This window comes from Cibotium barometz, chromosome 20 (genome assembly GCF_041138505.1).
Source record: "Cibotium barometz isolate CiBa-2024 chromosome 20, ASM4113850v1, whole genome shotgun sequence".
NCBI classification, from domain to species: Eukaryota; Viridiplantae; Streptophyta; class Polypodiopsida; order Cyatheales; family Cibotiaceae; genus Cibotium; species Cibotium barometz.
In genome coordinates this window covers 36,890,296-36,909,333 of record NC_141065.1, presented here as the reverse complement: position 1 = coordinate 36,909,333, position 19,038 = coordinate 36,890,296, and the positions used below count along the sequence as shown (strand labels likewise).

At 42.4% G+C, this 19,038-nt stretch overlaps 1 protein-coding gene across 1 annotated transcript in view; it reads right to left on the bottom strand.

Annotated features, from left to right (window-relative positions):
* Positions 1 to 18,175, bottom strand: part of LOC147627834 (uncharacterized) — a 52,356-nt gene extending 34,181 nt beyond the window's left edge. The window contains exons 1-10 of the mRNA XM_086814808.1: positions 17,310 to 18,175; positions 16,755 to 17,221; positions 7,427 to 8,075; positions 6,924 to 7,010; positions 6,284 to 6,330; positions 6,049 to 6,158; positions 5,755 to 5,855; positions 3,832 to 3,924; positions 2,604 to 2,705; positions 2,354 to 2,437 (exon numbers count right to left, since the gene is read on the bottom strand). Coding sequence (XP_086670934.1) covers positions 2,354 to 2,437; positions 2,604 to 2,705; positions 3,832 to 3,924; positions 5,755 to 5,855; positions 6,049 to 6,158; positions 6,284 to 6,330; positions 6,924 to 7,010; positions 7,427 to 8,075; positions 16,755 to 17,221; positions 17,310 to 17,696 — 2,127 coding nt within the window. The 5' untranslated portion in view covers positions 17,697 to 18,175. The remainder of the gene's footprint in view (positions 1 to 2,353; positions 2,438 to 2,603; positions 2,706 to 3,831; positions 3,925 to 5,754; positions 5,856 to 6,048; positions 6,159 to 6,283; positions 6,331 to 6,923; positions 7,011 to 7,426; positions 8,076 to 16,754; positions 17,222 to 17,309) is intronic.
* Between the last annotated feature and the right edge of the window lie 863 nt (positions 18,176 to 19,038).

Sequence of the window (19,038 nt, the reverse complement as noted above, 5' to 3'; positions counted from 1 at the left end):
ATTTTCTTATAGGAGGCAACCCAGAGGAGATTGGAGGGATTTCGGGAGAAGAGTCTAAGGAGGGGCCTAGCCTCTTTACAAAGTCTTCAGGAGAGTTCCTCGGACAGCCCATGGATTGAGAGTCAGATCGTTGCTACCCGCACGGAGATTCGGTCCATTGAGGAGAGGAGTGTGGAGTATAGATACCATGCCAGGGCCTCATTCTGGAGTTAGGCCGGTGTCAGAGTTATTTGAGACTTCTTTGAGATAGTCGGCCCTCACAGGAGGAGAGACGGTTTTCGCAGGCTACGTGGCCAGGATGGAGTTATTGTTTCCGATCCCCCGCAAGTGAGAGCCATTGCCACGGATTTCTTCTGGTCTCTTCTCACTGGTGCGCCATTATCCCCCCAGGTGATGGATGCGCGCGAGAGAGTTTGGAGACACACGAGAGAGGTGGTTCCCCCCTCCCTTCGGTCTTTCTTATTGACCCCTTTCACTGCAGAGGAGCTGGCGGAGGCGGTGAAGGCATTACCTAGGGGCAAATGCCCGGGGGCGGATGGGCTTCCTGTTTCTTTTTTTCTTCGCCATTGGGACCTCAGGGAAGGACCTCATGGAAGGTGGCCTCTGCGCTGCCTTCAATGAGATTATGCTCACAGGTGCCATGCCAGAGAGGCTCACAGAGGGCGTGATACATTTGATTCCCAAGGAGGGTGGTGATAGATTGGAGATCCAACAATGGAGACCTATCACCCTTCTAGGAATGGCCTACAAGATTTTGGCCAAGGCCATCAGCAGGCGACTTGAGTCTTCCCTCCTAGACTTGATCCATGACACTCATACTGGTTTTGTTCAGGATTGGAGTATTCTGGACAACATCTTTACCTTTTGGGAGGCAACAACTTCGGCTAGGATGCGACAACAGGACCTCATTGTGCTACTCCTTGACTTTGAGAAAGCTTATGATAGGGTGGATTGGAGCTTTCTAGAGGGCACTATGAGCCGGATGGGATTCCCCATGGAGTGGATTCGTGGAGTCTCAGCACTTTATTCAGCATCTCACAGCCAAGTTCTCATTCAGGGAGCCCGAGGCGAGGGATTCCCCCTTTCGACAAGGTTGTCCTCTAGCACCGTATCTCTTTCTATTTGTCGCCGAGGCCATGAGTAGTTTTCTCTTTGCCCAGCCTGAAACTCTAGCTAATGGCTCAGATGCCGGGTCGAAGCCGTGCTGCCACCGTGCAAAGAAGGCCTGGGCCGTACGCAATGCAATGGGGCTCAGCTGCATGACAAGATCAGACCCCGCTGGTGAGTTGTACTCAACCTCATAGTAGCCGCGCCCCAAAGGATGAATATCTGCGATCTTTGCCGGCGCACCTAGGAGGCTAGCCTGAAGATGATCTCTGAGTTGGCCACACGCGGGGCTGCTACCGACAATCTTGCATACCAGAGTGGAGGCCTCTAGGGATGCGACAGTCATAGCGAGAAGCTGCAGGTCCCCTTCAGAAAACGAAAGGCAAGTAACGGCGGCCTCAGTCGGGGGAGACGGAGCGGCTGCCATGGAGTCCTCCTGGGGGCGAAGACCAGAAGAGGCCGAAACTTGCCGAAACAATGAAGAAATACCCACAAATCACAGAAGTCAGTGCTAAATGGAGTAAAGCATCCCAACTCAGAAGTAATGGTCAAAGTTAAAAACAAACACCTTCACACGGCCTAGGCACCGGTCGACCTCGTACCCACATCCATCCAGATCTGCAGATTGCCACACTGTTCAAAAGCATAGCTAAATAGGTTCCTTTAAATGTGACTGGGGCAGCTGGATGCATTGAGTGGCTGTAGGCAGTCGCAGATCTTCAAGAAAAATATTCAAGTGACGAAGGGGATATCTGGTAGCAGGCAAGTGGTAGCCCATTAATGGCAGCCCCCCAGGAAAGGGACTTTTAGACACTTCATGAGAGTTCAAAAATTTTGAAGGGGCAAGCAGGGTCAGGGGGATATTTCTATCCTCAAGGAGTGATTTCAAGTGGAGGTTTCTATCCCCAAGTATTGTCAACAACACATCATCACTCAGGCAACATTTGACATCCATAAAATCTCACAGAAATATTCCTCTGGAGGAGGTTTTATACACTTTGCTCATACATGATCCCACAAAAAAATGCTACTGTTTAGAAACTAGAAGCTTTCAAACTTTCAAATTCAAGAAAGCTAACAATTTTTTACAGTAATTTCTTGAATGGTGAACCAATTATACAAACCATTTAGCTGTATCAATGGCAATCAATGTAGAATTTAGACATGTAGAAAAGCTATGTGAACTGCAGTTCATGCAGAATTCTGAACACTTGTGAACTGCAACGTGATGTCAACGCCCACTTACTAAAAGTCCTTCAGAATATCGAGCTGGTGGGCGAGTAAAATGCTGCTGTGCTTCAGCCTTTTTCACCAGTACCACGTCCCCTTTCTGCCAGTAACACAAGTCAGCATTGAGAACTAGTTCTCTGTGTGCCCTGATCAAGGGGTAGAACACACACACTGTTCAATCATATCTTTTGTGTCAACAGAAAACCAAGCTTTTCTGGTGAATAATCTCACAATACAATCATGCTTCTTCTCACAGCACTAGATACCTCCAACGAGGGAACAATTCCACACTTTGCGATTGCAATGTCCTCGTGCCCTACATGATCTATTACCATCTCATCTTCGGCATCTATAGTAGCTTGTTTATCCTGCAGTTGTGGAAATCATGTAATCATCATCAAAGAGAGACCCAAGTAAAATCATCTAAAACTTCTTAAATTCGTTTTAATGATGAGGCCAGGCATAAGGCAGAAGAAAAAAAAAGTTAAGCTACAAGTGATTTGCATGCTGTATACAATGCACAACCATAAACTTTTGATTTATGATCACGTGAAATTAAGTCATCTTCATCACTTGGCCGATGCTTATCACATCAGCTATGCAATCCCAAATATAGAGCAAGTTAGGGTCTTTTAACTAGAGAAGTGAACCTTAAAGTTGGCTTCATAGGGTAAAACTGGAAGCATTGACTCCATACCATCTCACTCAAGTAATCAATAGCACCATCTTAAAAATCCTTGTGTAGATTACACTAAACTGCTAGTTCTGTCACTCAGACCACAATATTCTGGGTGCTCTTCTTTCAATTCTAGCCACATCTGTTACACATCAATCCGGATCCTATCTTGCACTATAAAACTTGAGCATTCTCATGGCCATAGTACAGCTAGCCTGACAAACAAAAAACTGTTCAAAGATCCACCATTCTCACGGTGTCCTAGCATAACTGCTAAGAAAGACTGCTGCAGCCTCAAAATCCATACTTGTGGTGTTTCTAGGTGTTGTTATGATGTCTCCCAAACCATTTTCTTCACTTGCATGACTGCCCATGAAAGGCACCATACACATTAAGCTTTAGACAATTGTAAAGTCCGTGCCCTTGAGGCATGGCACCTGCAATGATCTTTTCTGCATGGATTCGAATTGTAGAATATTTCCCATACATAAGAATTTGACATGTTCCAAACCAAGCAGAGACCATTTGACAGAACCAAGAGCTCATAGCCTTAATAAAAAGGCCGACATGTTTGCTCTAACTCTCTTCTGTAATTTGCAAACATCATATGTTCCCTCTACAACATAAGCTAAACAACCACCAAAAGCGCTCCAAAAGAAAGTAATCTCCACAGGTTCTCAGAATATTAGCTTATACAAAAAAGAGTTCTTAATAATGTTTCTTCCACATATCAACATCAGATTGCACGCATGTAACTCAGGGATGCATTGAGCAAAGCTTTACTTTTTTTTAAAGATCTAACATATATTCTAAAATACCTCCATTGCTGCCAAAAAGCCGGGAAATGAAAGACAACTGCTAGTTGATCGCAAGCACACAGCTTCATCTTCCGTCATAAAGTCGACTGTAACCTGCCTTGAGAAGAGTTCAAAATCAAAATTCATAGCCAAAATCAAAATCCTAACCCAAAATCGGTGTGGTCTTCAGCCTATATTAATGACACAATTTGATTTCAAATATAGCATTGCCCACATTGCTCTTCTCAATTAGTGTGCAGTCTTAAAACTAGCCTGGTAACTTTTTTTAAAAAAGCACTTTTGTGACTTTTAGAGACTTCTATTAAAAAATATATTTTTTTCCAAAAAAAAAAAACTACTAGGGAAATACTCTCAACACATGATATTAGTTGAGAAAAAATATCAAGTGCCAAGAATTTTTTAAACACATAGTCATCCATGGTTATTATTTAAGAAATTCAGTAAAAAAGTTCTATTTTTTGAATTTCACATTGAAACTACTTTAAACAAATTTTTAAATGCAATACAAAAATATTTATATATGTATTTAGGCCATTGACATGTATCTTCTATCAACTAAAGAAATGCATTTTCTCTAATGTCTCCTTGAAGATAAGCCTATTACAACATTTTTATGCTTATTTTAATAATTCTGAAAATCCCGAATTTACTAGATACATGATTTTTTCCCCAAACTTTTGCCATAGGCAGATACATGCTAACCAAGCATTCTCAAGTAGTTTCAAGTTGAATTTCCTTTCCATTTCTTCAAAATTCATAGAGCAGCCTTGAGCCACTTTTGTGGCTCAATTACAAGACCATCGTTAATCTCTTTCTATTTTTCGAGTGATAGATCATTATATTAGCAAAAAGAAATGTACAACAAAAAAACCTATTTTACCACACCAGAGGCATCCATTGAGGGAAGGAGGGAGTGCACTTCCTTCCATGGCTGGCCACTGAAGGGGGAGTGACCGAGTGACTAAAGCAAATAGCCATGCTAGGAACCTATGGCACCATCTAAGAGATATAAGGCTGTTCGTCATTTCCTTCTTGGAGTCCTGCAACCTAGAGGCAACCCTGTATGTCTGCCACAAGCTGGAGAAAAGGAAAGGAGGTTTGGTTATGCAAGACCTAATTAGCGATCCAATGAAGTTCCATTGACCCTTCCTGAAGCATTGAGCAGGGCCTGCTCTATGCCCCAACTTCTATGGGCCACAAAAAATCTTCTTTGTAGAAAAACAAACAGGCCTTCCACTTTGGAGCAAGTCATCTTGGAAGCCGATAACTTACAGAGGAATCTCCCCCCAGAAAAGATCCTCACCAATAGAGGCGGTGATGGGAAAGGCAGGGATTCTAACTATCCCTTGGAGTTTGCAACCACAATGGTGAGGAGGTAATCGTAACCTCCTCGCAAAATTGCAATGCACTGACGCTGCTGAGAGAAAAAAGCCAATAGCTGTATGCCTATGCAGTGCCAGCATCCCATACCCCCCACAAAATTTGAGTTGCTGACCTGATGACTAACTGACCAGGCAGTTCCAAATCCAAGAATAGCTGAGCTTGCTTGACTCTAGAAAAAAAAGAGGCTGAAGCTTTTGCCAAGTCCAAGAATAGCTGATGGCAAAGGGAGAGTAAAAAATCCCGCTAACCCAGCTTAGCAACCATAACCAGAGACCATTAAGTTTTAACAGTACATCCTGCAATACTGGAAAGTGAAAAGGTTTCATATGGCTCTCTCGCATTTTTAGTTAACCAACAGAATAGCTTCAGCTTCCGTATTGTAAATGGGCATTGATAATGAAACATGCTGCCTTTAATAGCCACAGAAAGACATGTGGTGTGGTGTAAGTGTTTGGAGCAACATTAACAATTTCAGAGAAATTGTAACAAGATTATAAAATTACATTTTCATTGGCATGTTGCAAAGAGACAGATTGGAACCTCATTATACACAGCCGGCTCCATTTGGCATGCCATTGTACGTCTCCAAATTAATGTATACAAGGACAAAGCATCTTTCTCCAATATGTGACGTAATTCCGCTATTAACAGACACTACCAAAAAATCATTAGTACTCGTTCTGCAAATCCTAACCCTAGCCCAAAAAGTTTCTCTCTCCCCATTATCAGCTCTTAAAGACCCTAGTACAGAAAAAAATAGATCATGTAGCTGCCACTGTGATATTTCCATGAGGTCGCAAAGATTACTTTCAAGTTTCAAAGTTAGAAACCTACAAGGGAGCCGCCGAACATCCGTTGGCCTGATAGCTTCATGAGCCTCTTGGGCATTCTTCACCTTTGAATTAAACTTCCTAAATTCGGCAGGAATGTACTCATCTCCATACCTGACAGATAAAGTTATAATTCACAAATCTACCTGTGAAACAATTGCAAAATTTGGTCTCTACTTTACATAATCAAAGGAGCCTACAAGAAACTGATATAAAAGAGGGAAGAAACTATTTCATACCTTTGGGTAGCAAGGGCACGGATGTTTTGGACTGCCTCCCTCGAAAGCTGCAAACATTTAGGCAAATGGTTTAAATCCACATTTTTCATATAGCGGGAAATAAATAAAATAAATATGTAGAAAAAAATATAAAAAAGAAGGACTATAAGCTATGAGCATGTTAATCCAAAAAGGGGAAGTCTATGGCAACTTTTGTTATCATCCAATGATATATTCACCCCAATCTATTTAGAATGCTAGTACACCAAATGAAAGTAAGTGTGCTTTTTGAACAATAATGAGTGAGCCTGATGGGAATTCTTGGACAAAATGGAAATTACTATGGTTGACATCACAGCACTGACGACGTGCTAACATGCCAAAAGTGTTGGGTGATTTGCCCAAACTTGATGAAACAAAAGTGGGGCCTAACTTCATCAGCACTTGTGGTGAATGCTCAGCCTGACCCTCTGCTTTATGGATCGAAATGAGAACAAGATGTTACCATTCAAGAAAAAGATTGATGTACTAAGAAGATTAACCTTGGGTTTAGGCCACAGAAAATAACCAGTTCTTGCATGGAGTGGATCAGTGACAAGCTCTATCAACCCTAAAACCATTATCAGTTAAACATTATTAGCCAATTCTTTAAAGAAGATACCTGAAGTCCATCAGTTCGCATGTAGGTTATTAATCCAGTCAACTCTTCATTGCCCAGTTTCACACCTTCATACAGCTTTTGAGCAAACTGTTCACCTAACCACCATACCAAAGTTACTACCATATGCCCATGACCATTGATGAGCACACTGCAGTGCAGATCTTCCAGACAAATAGTTTTGATCTATACTCAACACAAAATACTCAAAATGCATCCCAAACTCCATTCGCAAACCTCTTGAAGATCTTCTATAAAGCACTAGGCATGCGTTCGATGAGAAGTTTGAATCAATGTCAAAAACTACATCTAAAAACATCTGACAGCGAATAGATCTCAGCTCAGTTGGGTGACATTCCTACTTTGATACAACCAAAGACCACAACCCTAAACAAGAATATCAGAGCAATAGGAGCGCAATCCAGTTGGTTAACATCCCTGATTTCATAAAACCAAAGACCACAACCCAAGACAAGGATATCAAAGCAGTCGAATGAAAAACGTACAGTCATTGTCCTCACAGCCCCAAATCCCAGCTTGGCTTGAGCATCCTGTTGAAGTGTTGAGGTAATATAAGGTTGAGGTGGATTTCTTCGCCTTGAGCCCTTTTTAACTGCTGAGACCTTCACTGTCGAAGCATTAAGCTTCTCTGATAATAGCTTGGCAGTATCAGAAGAAAGAGAAAACTGATCAATCTTCTTCCCATCAAAATAAGTAGGCCATATTGCAAACAAACTGGAACCTTCTGTTGATTGCTCACAGCAAGCAACAGCTTCCACAGTCCAATATTCCTGTGGCACAAAATCCTCAACCTCATTTTCTCTTTCACAAACCAGCTTCAGTGCAGCTGACTGCACACGCCCAGCAGACTGACTCCCAGGAAGCTTCCTCCATAAAAGAGGAGAAAGCGCAAATCCAATCAGATAATCGAGAGCACGTCGTGCAAGGTACGCAGTCACTAGTGTCAAAGATATATCTCTTGGAACTTGCATAGCTTGTAAAACAGAGTTTTTCGTAATCTCATGAAATGCCACCCTTACAACCTTGACTTTCCTGTTTCTCAAAAGACCCTCTGCCTTCATCAACTCAGAAACATGCCATGCAATTGCTTCACCTTCTCGGTCAGGATCTGTAGCAAGTACCAAACACTTAGCACTGCACAAGACAAGTATATGCCAGCCATTAGACTCTCTCTCTCTCTCTCTCTCTCTCTCTCTCTCTCTCTCAAAAATGGAATGGACACCCTGGAAACTGATGGACACCCTGAGCAACCTTGATACCCACATTGCAAATACAGAGAAACCCAGAATGGTCTTCAGATTGATTGCCTCTCCCCCTTCCAAGTATAGCCTGGATTTTCCCTTCCTTGCTCTCTCGCGAGTCGCAACCGGAAATCAATTGCATCATTTGCCCTGATTTGACCCAGATTCATACAGACAAGACATGGGTATCCTTGACCGAGCTTTCCCTAAAGCTCCAATTCTACAGAGCATTTTCTGAGCAAGGTTACATTCCGTACACATACGAAATCATAATTGTATGATCTGTACGTTACATTCCATACAGTACCATATGGGTACGGAGAATTTTCATTTTTTTCCCCACTTGTTTGGGTTGAAAAAAACTTCCAACAGCCTAAACATAGTGTCATGCTGCCAATTTTCCCCAATCCTCCCAAATTTTATCCATTTCACCCAATTTCTCCAATGTTGCCCAGTTTCCCCAAATTCCAATTTCCCACAAGTCTCCAAATTTTTCCCAATTCCTCCATTTTCAATTTTTAATATTTTTTTATTTATATGTTGTGTGGGGGATTTTTACTATGAAGTGCTCATCTTGAAGTTCATGCAAGGCCCAATTCCTCCATTTTCAATTTTTAATGTTTTTTTTATTTATATGTTGTGTGGGGGATTTTTACTATGACGTGCTCATCTTGAAGTTCATGCAAAGGCCAGGCCCTTCAGCATCAAGTTGAGTGGTGAGTTGTCATTAACATAGATATCACCTTCCCAAACCACAATGTTTTACACAGACACTTCAAGATCTTGTACAACCACACTCAATTCTACATAGTTTCACTCAACCCCTATAAAAGCAACCATGTAACTCCTCATAACATCAAGGATTACATTCGCAAAGGAACACAATCCATCTACTATACCGACCATTCCCAATGATCTACCTCCCGCCGCAGGCGATCCATACTCACTCCTTAGCTCTCGGTGAAGACGTAACCCACTCTTGTCTTTGTGCACCTTTGTGCACTCAGCTCGCTATGTAGATATCACAAGATAACTTGCTGATTGACAGCTTCTGTGATGATGATGATCTTTAGATGCTTGCGGTGATGGTTGAGGACTGCTTCCAACACTTGTATTCACCATGTATGTGTGCAAGAATGAGATGTGAGATGCCTAAAATGAATCCCATTTTATAGGGTGTCATGATGCTAGTCGGGCCAGCCCTTTAATGACCCCAAAAAGTTGTCCAAAAGGTCATTTCTTATGTTTGTATTGTGTCCAACTTCTGTCCCAACTATTGGTGCATGTCCTAGGCACCTCCGGGCACCAATTGGGTTGCCAAAACAGTCCCAAAACAGGCCATAATCTGCCACACATTTGCCTAGAAGGCAGCTACAAGTAGGAACCATGTCCACGTGGCACTCATACTAACGTTTCTATCAACCTTGTTTCTGAGGGTCACTAGGGAAGGATTCGTTGAGAGGCCCAGCTACCACCACAAAAACACGTCACGTGCCATGAGGATGTTGTCACATCACCTTCCGATTGAGAAGGAGAGAAAAGGCATCCCACAGGACAAACGAATATGCAGCACTAGGGAGAAAGAGTTAGACAAGCAATATACGCTTCGAATGCCCACTTTACTACAAGATACGGGGACACTTCCACTGCCTCTTTGAGGGATTTGGGCCTTTGTCACAAGTGATGCATTACAAAGATCAGAGATGCCTGGGACTATACTTACTAGCGCTGCATCACCACACACACACACTATCAAGGCAACACGCTAAGAGGTGGGATACATTACAAACATCAATCACCGACCTCTTTAGCCCTCACCAAAGAGCCCCAGCCAACACTCGGCCCATATAAGATCCATCGAGACGAATGGATTAGGGGAGCCAAGCAATGTAACTTGATTAGCATTGTGTTCAACCAAGTTACATATTGGTTGAACACAATGCTAATCAATACACTTAATACACCAAGATTTAATGGACAACATGCTCAATACAAGAAGTAATTTGCTAAATTAACAAGAGATGCACAATGAGCTGGAACTGCCGGCCCCTCCCACAAATAAAGTATATTGATCTTGGGAGAATCAAGTACATAGTGTCATGGGCATTTCTGACCAGATTTCCATACCAATGCATATGAATACACTATTGCAAACAAAGTGGTTGCCAGTGTAGACTTGCAACTCTCACTACCCTCTCAAGTGCCCATGTTCCCTACCATCTGCTCTCTATTGTTCCACCAACACATGGTAGCAACAATCTGCAAGAGAGCACGTAGGACAAGAGAACACAATTGCAAGTAGAATCGATGACAGCGAAAGTCTTCGTGATGGAAGTGCTTGGAGTGTTGAAATCTTTGATTTGTCGCAATTCATCGGGCGACAAAAGTCTTCAAGAGGATGAAGGGAACCCTCAAAAAGCTTCCCCTATGGTTCAACTTGAGAAAGGAAGGCTGAAATTAGGGTTTTCAGCAAAAAGACCAGAAATTACAGCAAGAAAGAGAGCTATTTTGCTGAATTTCAGTCATTGGGAGTGTGTAGAAGAGTGAATAGCACCCGAAAAACACTCTTGGAAGCTTCGGAAACACCCTAGCAAGCTTGGATATGGAGTTGGAAAGAAGAAAGTGCAGAAAATACAGCCCAAGAGGCCTCATGAAGGAGGCGCCTACTTCTAGAGAGAGAGGAAAGAGTGAGGTGGTAAGTTGTCCACTCTAGGTGTCATGTCGATGCTATGTGGTGCAAGCTAGAACAGACACATGGCTGGTTACTCCCTTTATATAAAGGGGATAAAATCTGGGCGATGGACATTGGGTTTTGTCAACCTGTGACCTCGGGACATCAGTGTGTGTGAACTCCAGGCTAGTCATAATTTATAAGTGAGTTCTGGTCGCCCAAAACTTAATGAAGTGTGGACACACTCACTTATAAATTAGTGCTAATTCCCAAGGCTAAGTTTATGACCAATACTTACTACCTGTCACATGTCACATAACCATGTCAGCAAACAGTTTCACACACAGGGTTCATTGGCGGGCGTCCCCTTACCCAGAACTACACATTGGTCAAGCAAGCATGAAAATAGCATGCAATTTCAATTGCAAGCAAGCACATAAAGATGCTATGCAATGCAACATTGCTATGAACAATCCCCCTTCATGAGACTATACCAAATAAGACGTGCTCCAAGCAAGTACACAAGGTACCAGACCCAATGGAACACCAATCCACCAGGCATTTCGAGGCATGTACACAGAGGCACAAGTCCCAACGCAAAGCCAATTCCACAATATCACGTGAGTGGCATCAATCCCTGGCATATACAACTGCCATGGACACCAGTTCAATGTACATACATGATGAGAAAGCACAGGTGGACCAGTTAGGTGGCCAAATGGTGACATCCCCCCCGGCTTCTAAACAGCTGTCCGCAACTAAAAAGCATCCAAATATGTCTGAAGCACATGCGGGCAATCTCTGAAGAACTCTTCATCTACCCATTTAGCATAGATAATTCTTAAACTTCACAAGGTAATGCCTAACAACTTTGCCTACAGCAAGCTTGCGTTCCTTGTGATACACAATCCGCTAGATCTCCTCAAGCTCATCCACTTCTGGTGGTTTCACTGAGCTCCGGCCCTATATACTTGCGAAGGAGACTCACATGAAAAGCATTGTGTATGTGCCAATGACTAGGCAATGCCAATCTGAAAGCCACTTCATTGATCTTCTCGATCACTCGAAAAGGCCCATAGGACCTGGTTGCAAGCTTAGGATATGGACCCTCTTTGCAAGTCTTGCTTTCTCAAACTTCAGCAATACCCAATCATTCACTTTGACATCCAATTGCCTTCTATGCTTGTCGGCAGCCTTTTTATGCTTGTCTTGTGACCTTGCAATGGCTATCCGCACCTGAGTAAAAACAATATCCAAGTCTCTTACATACTCATCAGCTGCAAATATCTCATCCTTTGTGCAAAGGATGGGTAGCAAAACAACCTTACCATAAACAATTTCAAACGGGGTCTTTCCCATAATTGCATGCACCGTGTTGTTGTATGCAAATTCCACATACAGTAAGTACTTCTCCCAAGAAGACTTCTGATCCACCACATAACATTTCAAGAGATCCAACACGGATGAATTTGCAGCCTCACTTTGCGCATCAGTTTGAGGGTGATAAGCTGATGAGAAGTCCAATTTGGTATCCATGTTATCAAAAAAGGCCCGCCAAAAGAGACTTGTAGTCCTGGGATCTCTACCCCCCACATTGAACTTCGGCATTTCATGATGCTTGAACACTTTAACCATATGCTCAGCTTTAATGGTCTTTTTGACCGGCAAGAAGTGAGCATGCTTGCTAAACCCGTCCACAATTGTCTAAATAGCATCATTACCCAGTCGAGTCCGTGACAAGTCCATAATGAAATCCATTGTAATACTTTCCCATGGCTGCGTGGGAATAGACAATGGCTGAAGTAAACCTGGTGCCTTTTGCCCATCAAATTTCACCTTTTGACATGTGATACATGCACGTACATGTACCTCTGTGTCCTTCCACATACCTGGCCAAAAGAAATACCGCTCAATCACGTGCGTAGTAGACATTATGCCTCTATGACCAGCATATGGAGAAGCAAGCACTCATCCAAACGTTTTGCCTCATGTCAGACACCACACATAGGCAATTATCTTTCATAAGATAACCCTCTTTGATCACATATGAGGCATGTGCATGATCAGCCATCAAATCAGCCCAAATAGTGGCAAAATCAACATCCGTATGATACAAATCACGTATGGCAAACAAGTCTCCACGAGAGGCAACCGAAATAGCTCCTACATACGCTTTCGTGACAATGCATCTGCCACTGCATTCTTCTTTCCTGCGATGTGTAAGATCTGAAAATGAAACATAGAGAGGAAATTGGCCATCCTCATATGCTTCTCTGACAATTTAGTCCAGGTAAGAAAATATCTCCAACTCTGGTGATCTGTTTTCACAATGAAATCAACCCCAAGAAGGTAATGTTTCCATATAGAAAGTGCATGAATTACGGCCAAGAGCTCTTTCTCATAAATGCCAAGAGAGAGCTTTGCATCATGCAATCTATAGCTCTCAGATGCCACGGCATGTCCCTTTTGATTTAGGACAGCTCCTATGCAATTTCCAGATGCATTACATTCCACACTAAAAGGCTTTTGCAAATCCGGAATGATCAACACTGGACTATGAGTAGTTGCATCTTTCAATTTGAGGAATGCATCCCTCTCTACATTAGTGCATTTGAATGTGGCCTTCTTCTTTGTCAAATCATGCAAAGGAGAAGCAATCCATGCAAAGTGCCAAATGAACCTATGGTAATAAGAGCATAATCCAAGAAAACTACGGATCTTGTGCACCAAACTCAATTCGGGCCAATTCTGAATTGCATCAATCTTTGCAAGATCCATCCGCACTCCATCTTTGGACACGATATGTCCAAGATAATGTATCTCTGACAACAAGAACTCACTCTTCTTTGCATTTATGAAGAGTTTATACTTACGGAGTTCTTCAAAAACAATAGCCAGATGAGCTCTATGCTCTTCTTCGGTCTTTGAGAAGACTAGGATGTCATCAAAGAAGAAAACCTGTAAATTTCCTATAGCCACGGAATATGTGATCAATCATTCTATTGAATGTAGCCGGGGCATTCGTAAGACCAAAAGGCTTAACAAGATATATCCTGAAAGCAGTTTTAAGTACATCCTCAAGCACCACACGTACTTGATGATACCTACTCTTGAGATCAATTTGACTCAAGCATGCCGATCCATCCAACTTGTCAAGGATGTCGTCTATGCGTGGAATCGAAAACCAATTCTTGATAGTGGATGAAGAGTTGCAACCTTAGAGCGAAGGGGTGTGACCAGTCGTCGAAGGAGTGTGGCTCTTGATGAAGAGGCATGTCTCTAGAGCGAATAGTCGTGACCATCCGAGTGTAGGGATCCTCTGTAATCATGTCACTTCAGTATCTGTAACCATGAGGAGACTGTGTATAATGAACTAAGTCACAATCGTGACAATCACAGCCATTCAAAGGCGCCACAAGAAAGTCCTCATGATCCACATAGCCTTGAATGTGTATGCGCAACTTGCCAATAATAGGCATTACCTGTACTTCTCTACCAACAAAGGCAACCCCTGCTTCAATTTGAGGACCCATGTCCTCCACTTCAATACCCAATGCAGCTGCCATTTGTGTAGATATGAGCAACATTCAAACATGAACAAAGCGGGCTGATCTTTAAGCTGTCCCCAAGCTTTACATACAACCCTGTCTTTGCTATCATGTGAAGTGTTGCCTTGCACATCCGGAACCATATGCACATTAGGCTTTGATGCATTTGCATTATCACGCTTCTTGTTTGGACATGCATTTGCAATATGCTCAGTGCTACCACAAGTAAAACATTTTCCCTCACTCATATACTGCTTTTTTTGTTCCAAAGTGAGACCATAGTCTCTCACTTTGACGAGACACTTCTTGGTAGAGTTATTTTCAGCTTCCTTATTAGGTGGCTGTCCATTATTTTGCAAGTTTTGGACAGCCCTCTCTTTGCCTTGAAATGAGGGTTTAGCCTTGTTGGATCAACTCAATTTGAGTTCCAATTACTCAGTAGCAGTGGCGGCTGCGATTAGTTGGTATAAGGTGTGACCAAGATACATTTGTAGTCTTATTGTACACGGGTTGCAATGCCCATTGAAACCTTCTCTTCCTTCCCGCCTCAGTGACATGCATAAATGGAGACACCTCCAAAAGCACTTTCCAAAACTTTTACACTTATGCATGCATTGTTTCCCCCTCATTTTGCTTCACCCAATCCCACTTCATTGTTATCTCATTCAATGCATTGGGAGGCAAGAATTGGGCATAGAACCTATCCTTGAACTCTTCCCATGATCTAACAGGATTTGGTGAGAGCTTCTCCGTGAGCCACCAATGGACAGCAATGCCTCTCATGAACATGCTTACATGCCGGATCATGGATTTCTGAGTGAAATCCTCATCACTGAAAGCAATATCAAATTGGGCAATAAAAGCAAGTGCCTTTGATGCATCATATTCCCTATGATATGCGTCATATTCCCTATGATATGCGTCAAACTTCACAGATTTGTCTCCGGCTTTGAAGTCACAAGACTTTGATGCATGTGTCTGCATCTAACATGTTTTCCCGCATGTTTGTCCATTGGGACAGCCCTTGTGACTAGCATCATTTTAGGAGCAAAAGGAGATGCATAAGGCATAGATACATGTGCCCTGTAAGCATGAGGCATGGCTGGCCCCTCAACATGCATTGGTGCATTTTCAGCCATAGCTTCTCCCTCACGAGTACACTCCAAGGCATGAGTGGCATGAGAGAGACGTGGAATACTTGCACCAATACAAAACTGCAGCCCATGTTGCATGTGTTGTGCGTGCACATTTTCAACCAGCAATGGCATTTGACATACATTTTGACCACTGCCATAAACATTGCATCCTTCAGAGGCTACATAAGGTACTCCTGCATGGCGTAAAGTCGTCGATGGTTCCTCTCCCATAGCATGGAGGTTCATCATCTTAGACATAAGTTCTTGTTCGGACACCTGTGGGGATTCCAAGACATGTGGAATGGTTTCCTTTTCTGCATAGGCATCATTGATACAAGCCAAGTATGCACGTGTTGCATCCCTCGGTTGCATGTGCAACTCTTGAGTAATCATTGCATGATCCATATAAGATTCAGCTTTCTTAGCATTCAAACGGTCATGTACCAATGGATCCTCGCGGTGGTAGAGCTTCAATTCTTCTTGTTGTACATGGAGAAGAGCCTACATACGAGTAAGTTCAACCCTTAAGACTATGGACTCTTCTTCTTGCATTTTCTCTTTGCCATGGGACGGCTGTCCCACATATTCATGTTCCCTAGTGTGCACCACATGAGTCTGCTCATCCTGTAAAGCATTGAAAGCATGCATTTCATTGTCCCCGTCTCTTGTGTTAGCATCTCCAACATTCACTGTATGGTTGTCCATAGTGTTCTAAGTGTAGAGATAGCTAGGTTCACGGTGATCATCTTTCACGATAGAAGTGAAAGAGAACCGTATGCTCTGATACCAATGTAACTTGGTTGGCATTGTGTTCAACCATTTTTTATATTGGTTGAACACAATGCTAATCAATACACTTAAATACACCAAGATTTAATGGACAACATGCTCAATGACAAGAGACACACAATGAGCCGGAACGGCCGGCCCCTCCCACAAATAAAGTATATTGATCTTGGGAGAACCAAGTACAGAGTGTCATGGGAATTTCTCACCTTGCTTGAGGCACAACTGTACCACACATATGTACCTAACTCTAACCCCCTCTATGTATGAAGAACTTCAAGGCTACTCCAACATTAAAAAATTACCTCAACCAATTATACTGTATCATTTAACAAAAGGAAAACTCCTAAGTCCTGTTTTCTGTTCCACTTTACAAATAAAACTGGTTGAGCAAAAAAAAAAAAGCAGACAGCTTGACAGACCAGGCCTACCTTTTGAGAGCATTCTTAATTTTGGTGACATGAGTCTGAGCTGCTTCAGGAACCTCCCATACCATTGTGTAGTCATCATCAGCTCGAACTGACCCTGCCCTGGCAGCTAAATCCCGGACATGGCCATAAGTAGGTAAAACAGTAAAATCAGCTCCCAAATATTTCTCAATGATCTTAGCTTTGGCCGGAGACTCAACCACAACAACAAACTTCTTCGTTTTGGCCGACCCATTAGAAATCGAAGCTAAATCCCCTGATATACCTAGGGCTTCGGACATGCTATTTGAAGTACCCTTTACAGCTGGCAATGCTGCAAGTTGATTGATTAACTGCTGCTTATTCTCTGCAGGCATCCGCCTATCACTAATGCCTGCTTGTTCACAGAAATCTTTAGCTGAGCTAAATGACCTCCAACTTGTGGTATAAGTAGTAGGCGGTACTCCCAGAGAGTGCATTAAAGCCATAACCTGGAACCATTTCCAGCCAATAAAGCAAAGATTGAAGAGTAAACTATTCTAAACAAATACAAAACTTTTGCCTTTTCAAACAACACACCTTTTTTGAGGACATCAGGCAACTGTGACTGTTGCGTCGGTTGACTGGAAGCCAACTTGACATCGCACCTTCATAAAAAGCCTGCTTTTGCCATATCAAGCCATTGGCGATTGGACTGTTCTTCATGGAAACAACTTCTATGCACTTGTTGGGCCTCGGCTTGTGCAGAGGACCCGGGGAGTTTCGACCTTGTGCAAATTGCTGGGATGTCAAATGTGAGCATAGATAAGATGATGATGGTGTAGATACTGATGATACCGATGATGGTGGTGGTGAAGATACTGGTGTTGGAGTAATAGCCACGGCCGTATGACGCATGGTGAACTTCTGTATGCGCTGAGGCCTTGGCAAAGCTCCCCTTAACAGGTTTCCACATTTGTGCGACATGAAAGCTCCTCCTTAATGGACGCACAGGTTCCCTGTGCGCGAAGCTACGCAGGTAACATGAAAAGGATCATGCTTCGGTTCGCCCTAGCCCTGGCCAAAAAGACATCAAAATGCTTTACACCGGGTCATAAGTAGGCTGCATTCTCTGCTCTCACTGCCTTCTTCTTTTTCGACCTAAATTTCGCAGACTGCATTCAGGAAAGCGTGCCCAGCCTCTATGAACTGTAAAAAGCTTGTTGAAGAATTCACAGAAGCTGTCTTCAAGAGACACTTGCTGGACCACGTGCCGAACGGCAGGCGCCATGAAAGCTGGGCTTTCTCAAATTCATGATAAAAAAGGAAACTCTTCCGTAATATTGTAGTCGTTTATTTGTGTGGTAAACCCTAAACCCTGTCCCATTATCACCACGAATTTGGTCTGCTGAGGTGGTTTATGGCTGCTGCTTTTTTGGGGTTGCAAAGTTTGTGCGCGCAAGCATGTGTGAGGGTGTGTGCATGTGTATTTTTATGGGTGGTATGTGTTGTGTGCAAGTCTATGTAGAAGTGTGTGTAAGTGTGCATGTGTATGTGTGTATATGGTGGGCATGTGTACGCGTGTGTACATTTGTCTGTGTGACTCTCTCACATAGATGCATATCTATGTGTCTTTCTCTCACATGCATTTTCTTTATGTCTCTTATCACGTGTGCAAAGACATAACCCTCTCTCACACACATGCACATGCACTCTCTCTCTTCTTGTACACATCTCACATACACACTCTCACACAAACATAGAAACCCTCTCTCTCTCTCTCTCTCTCTCTCACACACACGCACACACATATACACACTCTTTACACATACATGTGTGGTTGTGTGTATGCATACATATGTATGTGAATGTTTATATATAATTGTATAATATATATATATATACACACATACACATACATGTGTGGCTGTGTGTATGCGTACATGTGTGTGAATATATTTATATATAATATTATTAATTTAATATTATATATATGTCTGATTTTTTTATTTACACTTATGTATTATATATATAACATTATATTATAATATATTAGATAGATTTAATATATTTATTTATTTAATATCCTTACTTATTATATATTTACATATCGTTATTGTATATATTTGTACTCTATGTATTTTATACTTATGTGTTATATATCTTTATATTTTTGTATTACATTATTTATTTAAATTTTCTTCTCTCAACATACCCCTACACTCCTCTCTCTCTCTCTCTCTCTCTCTGCCCCTAACAAGTGGCTCCTCCCCTCTCCCATCACACATGTATACACACCCATACAAACACACCCCAACACATGGCTCCT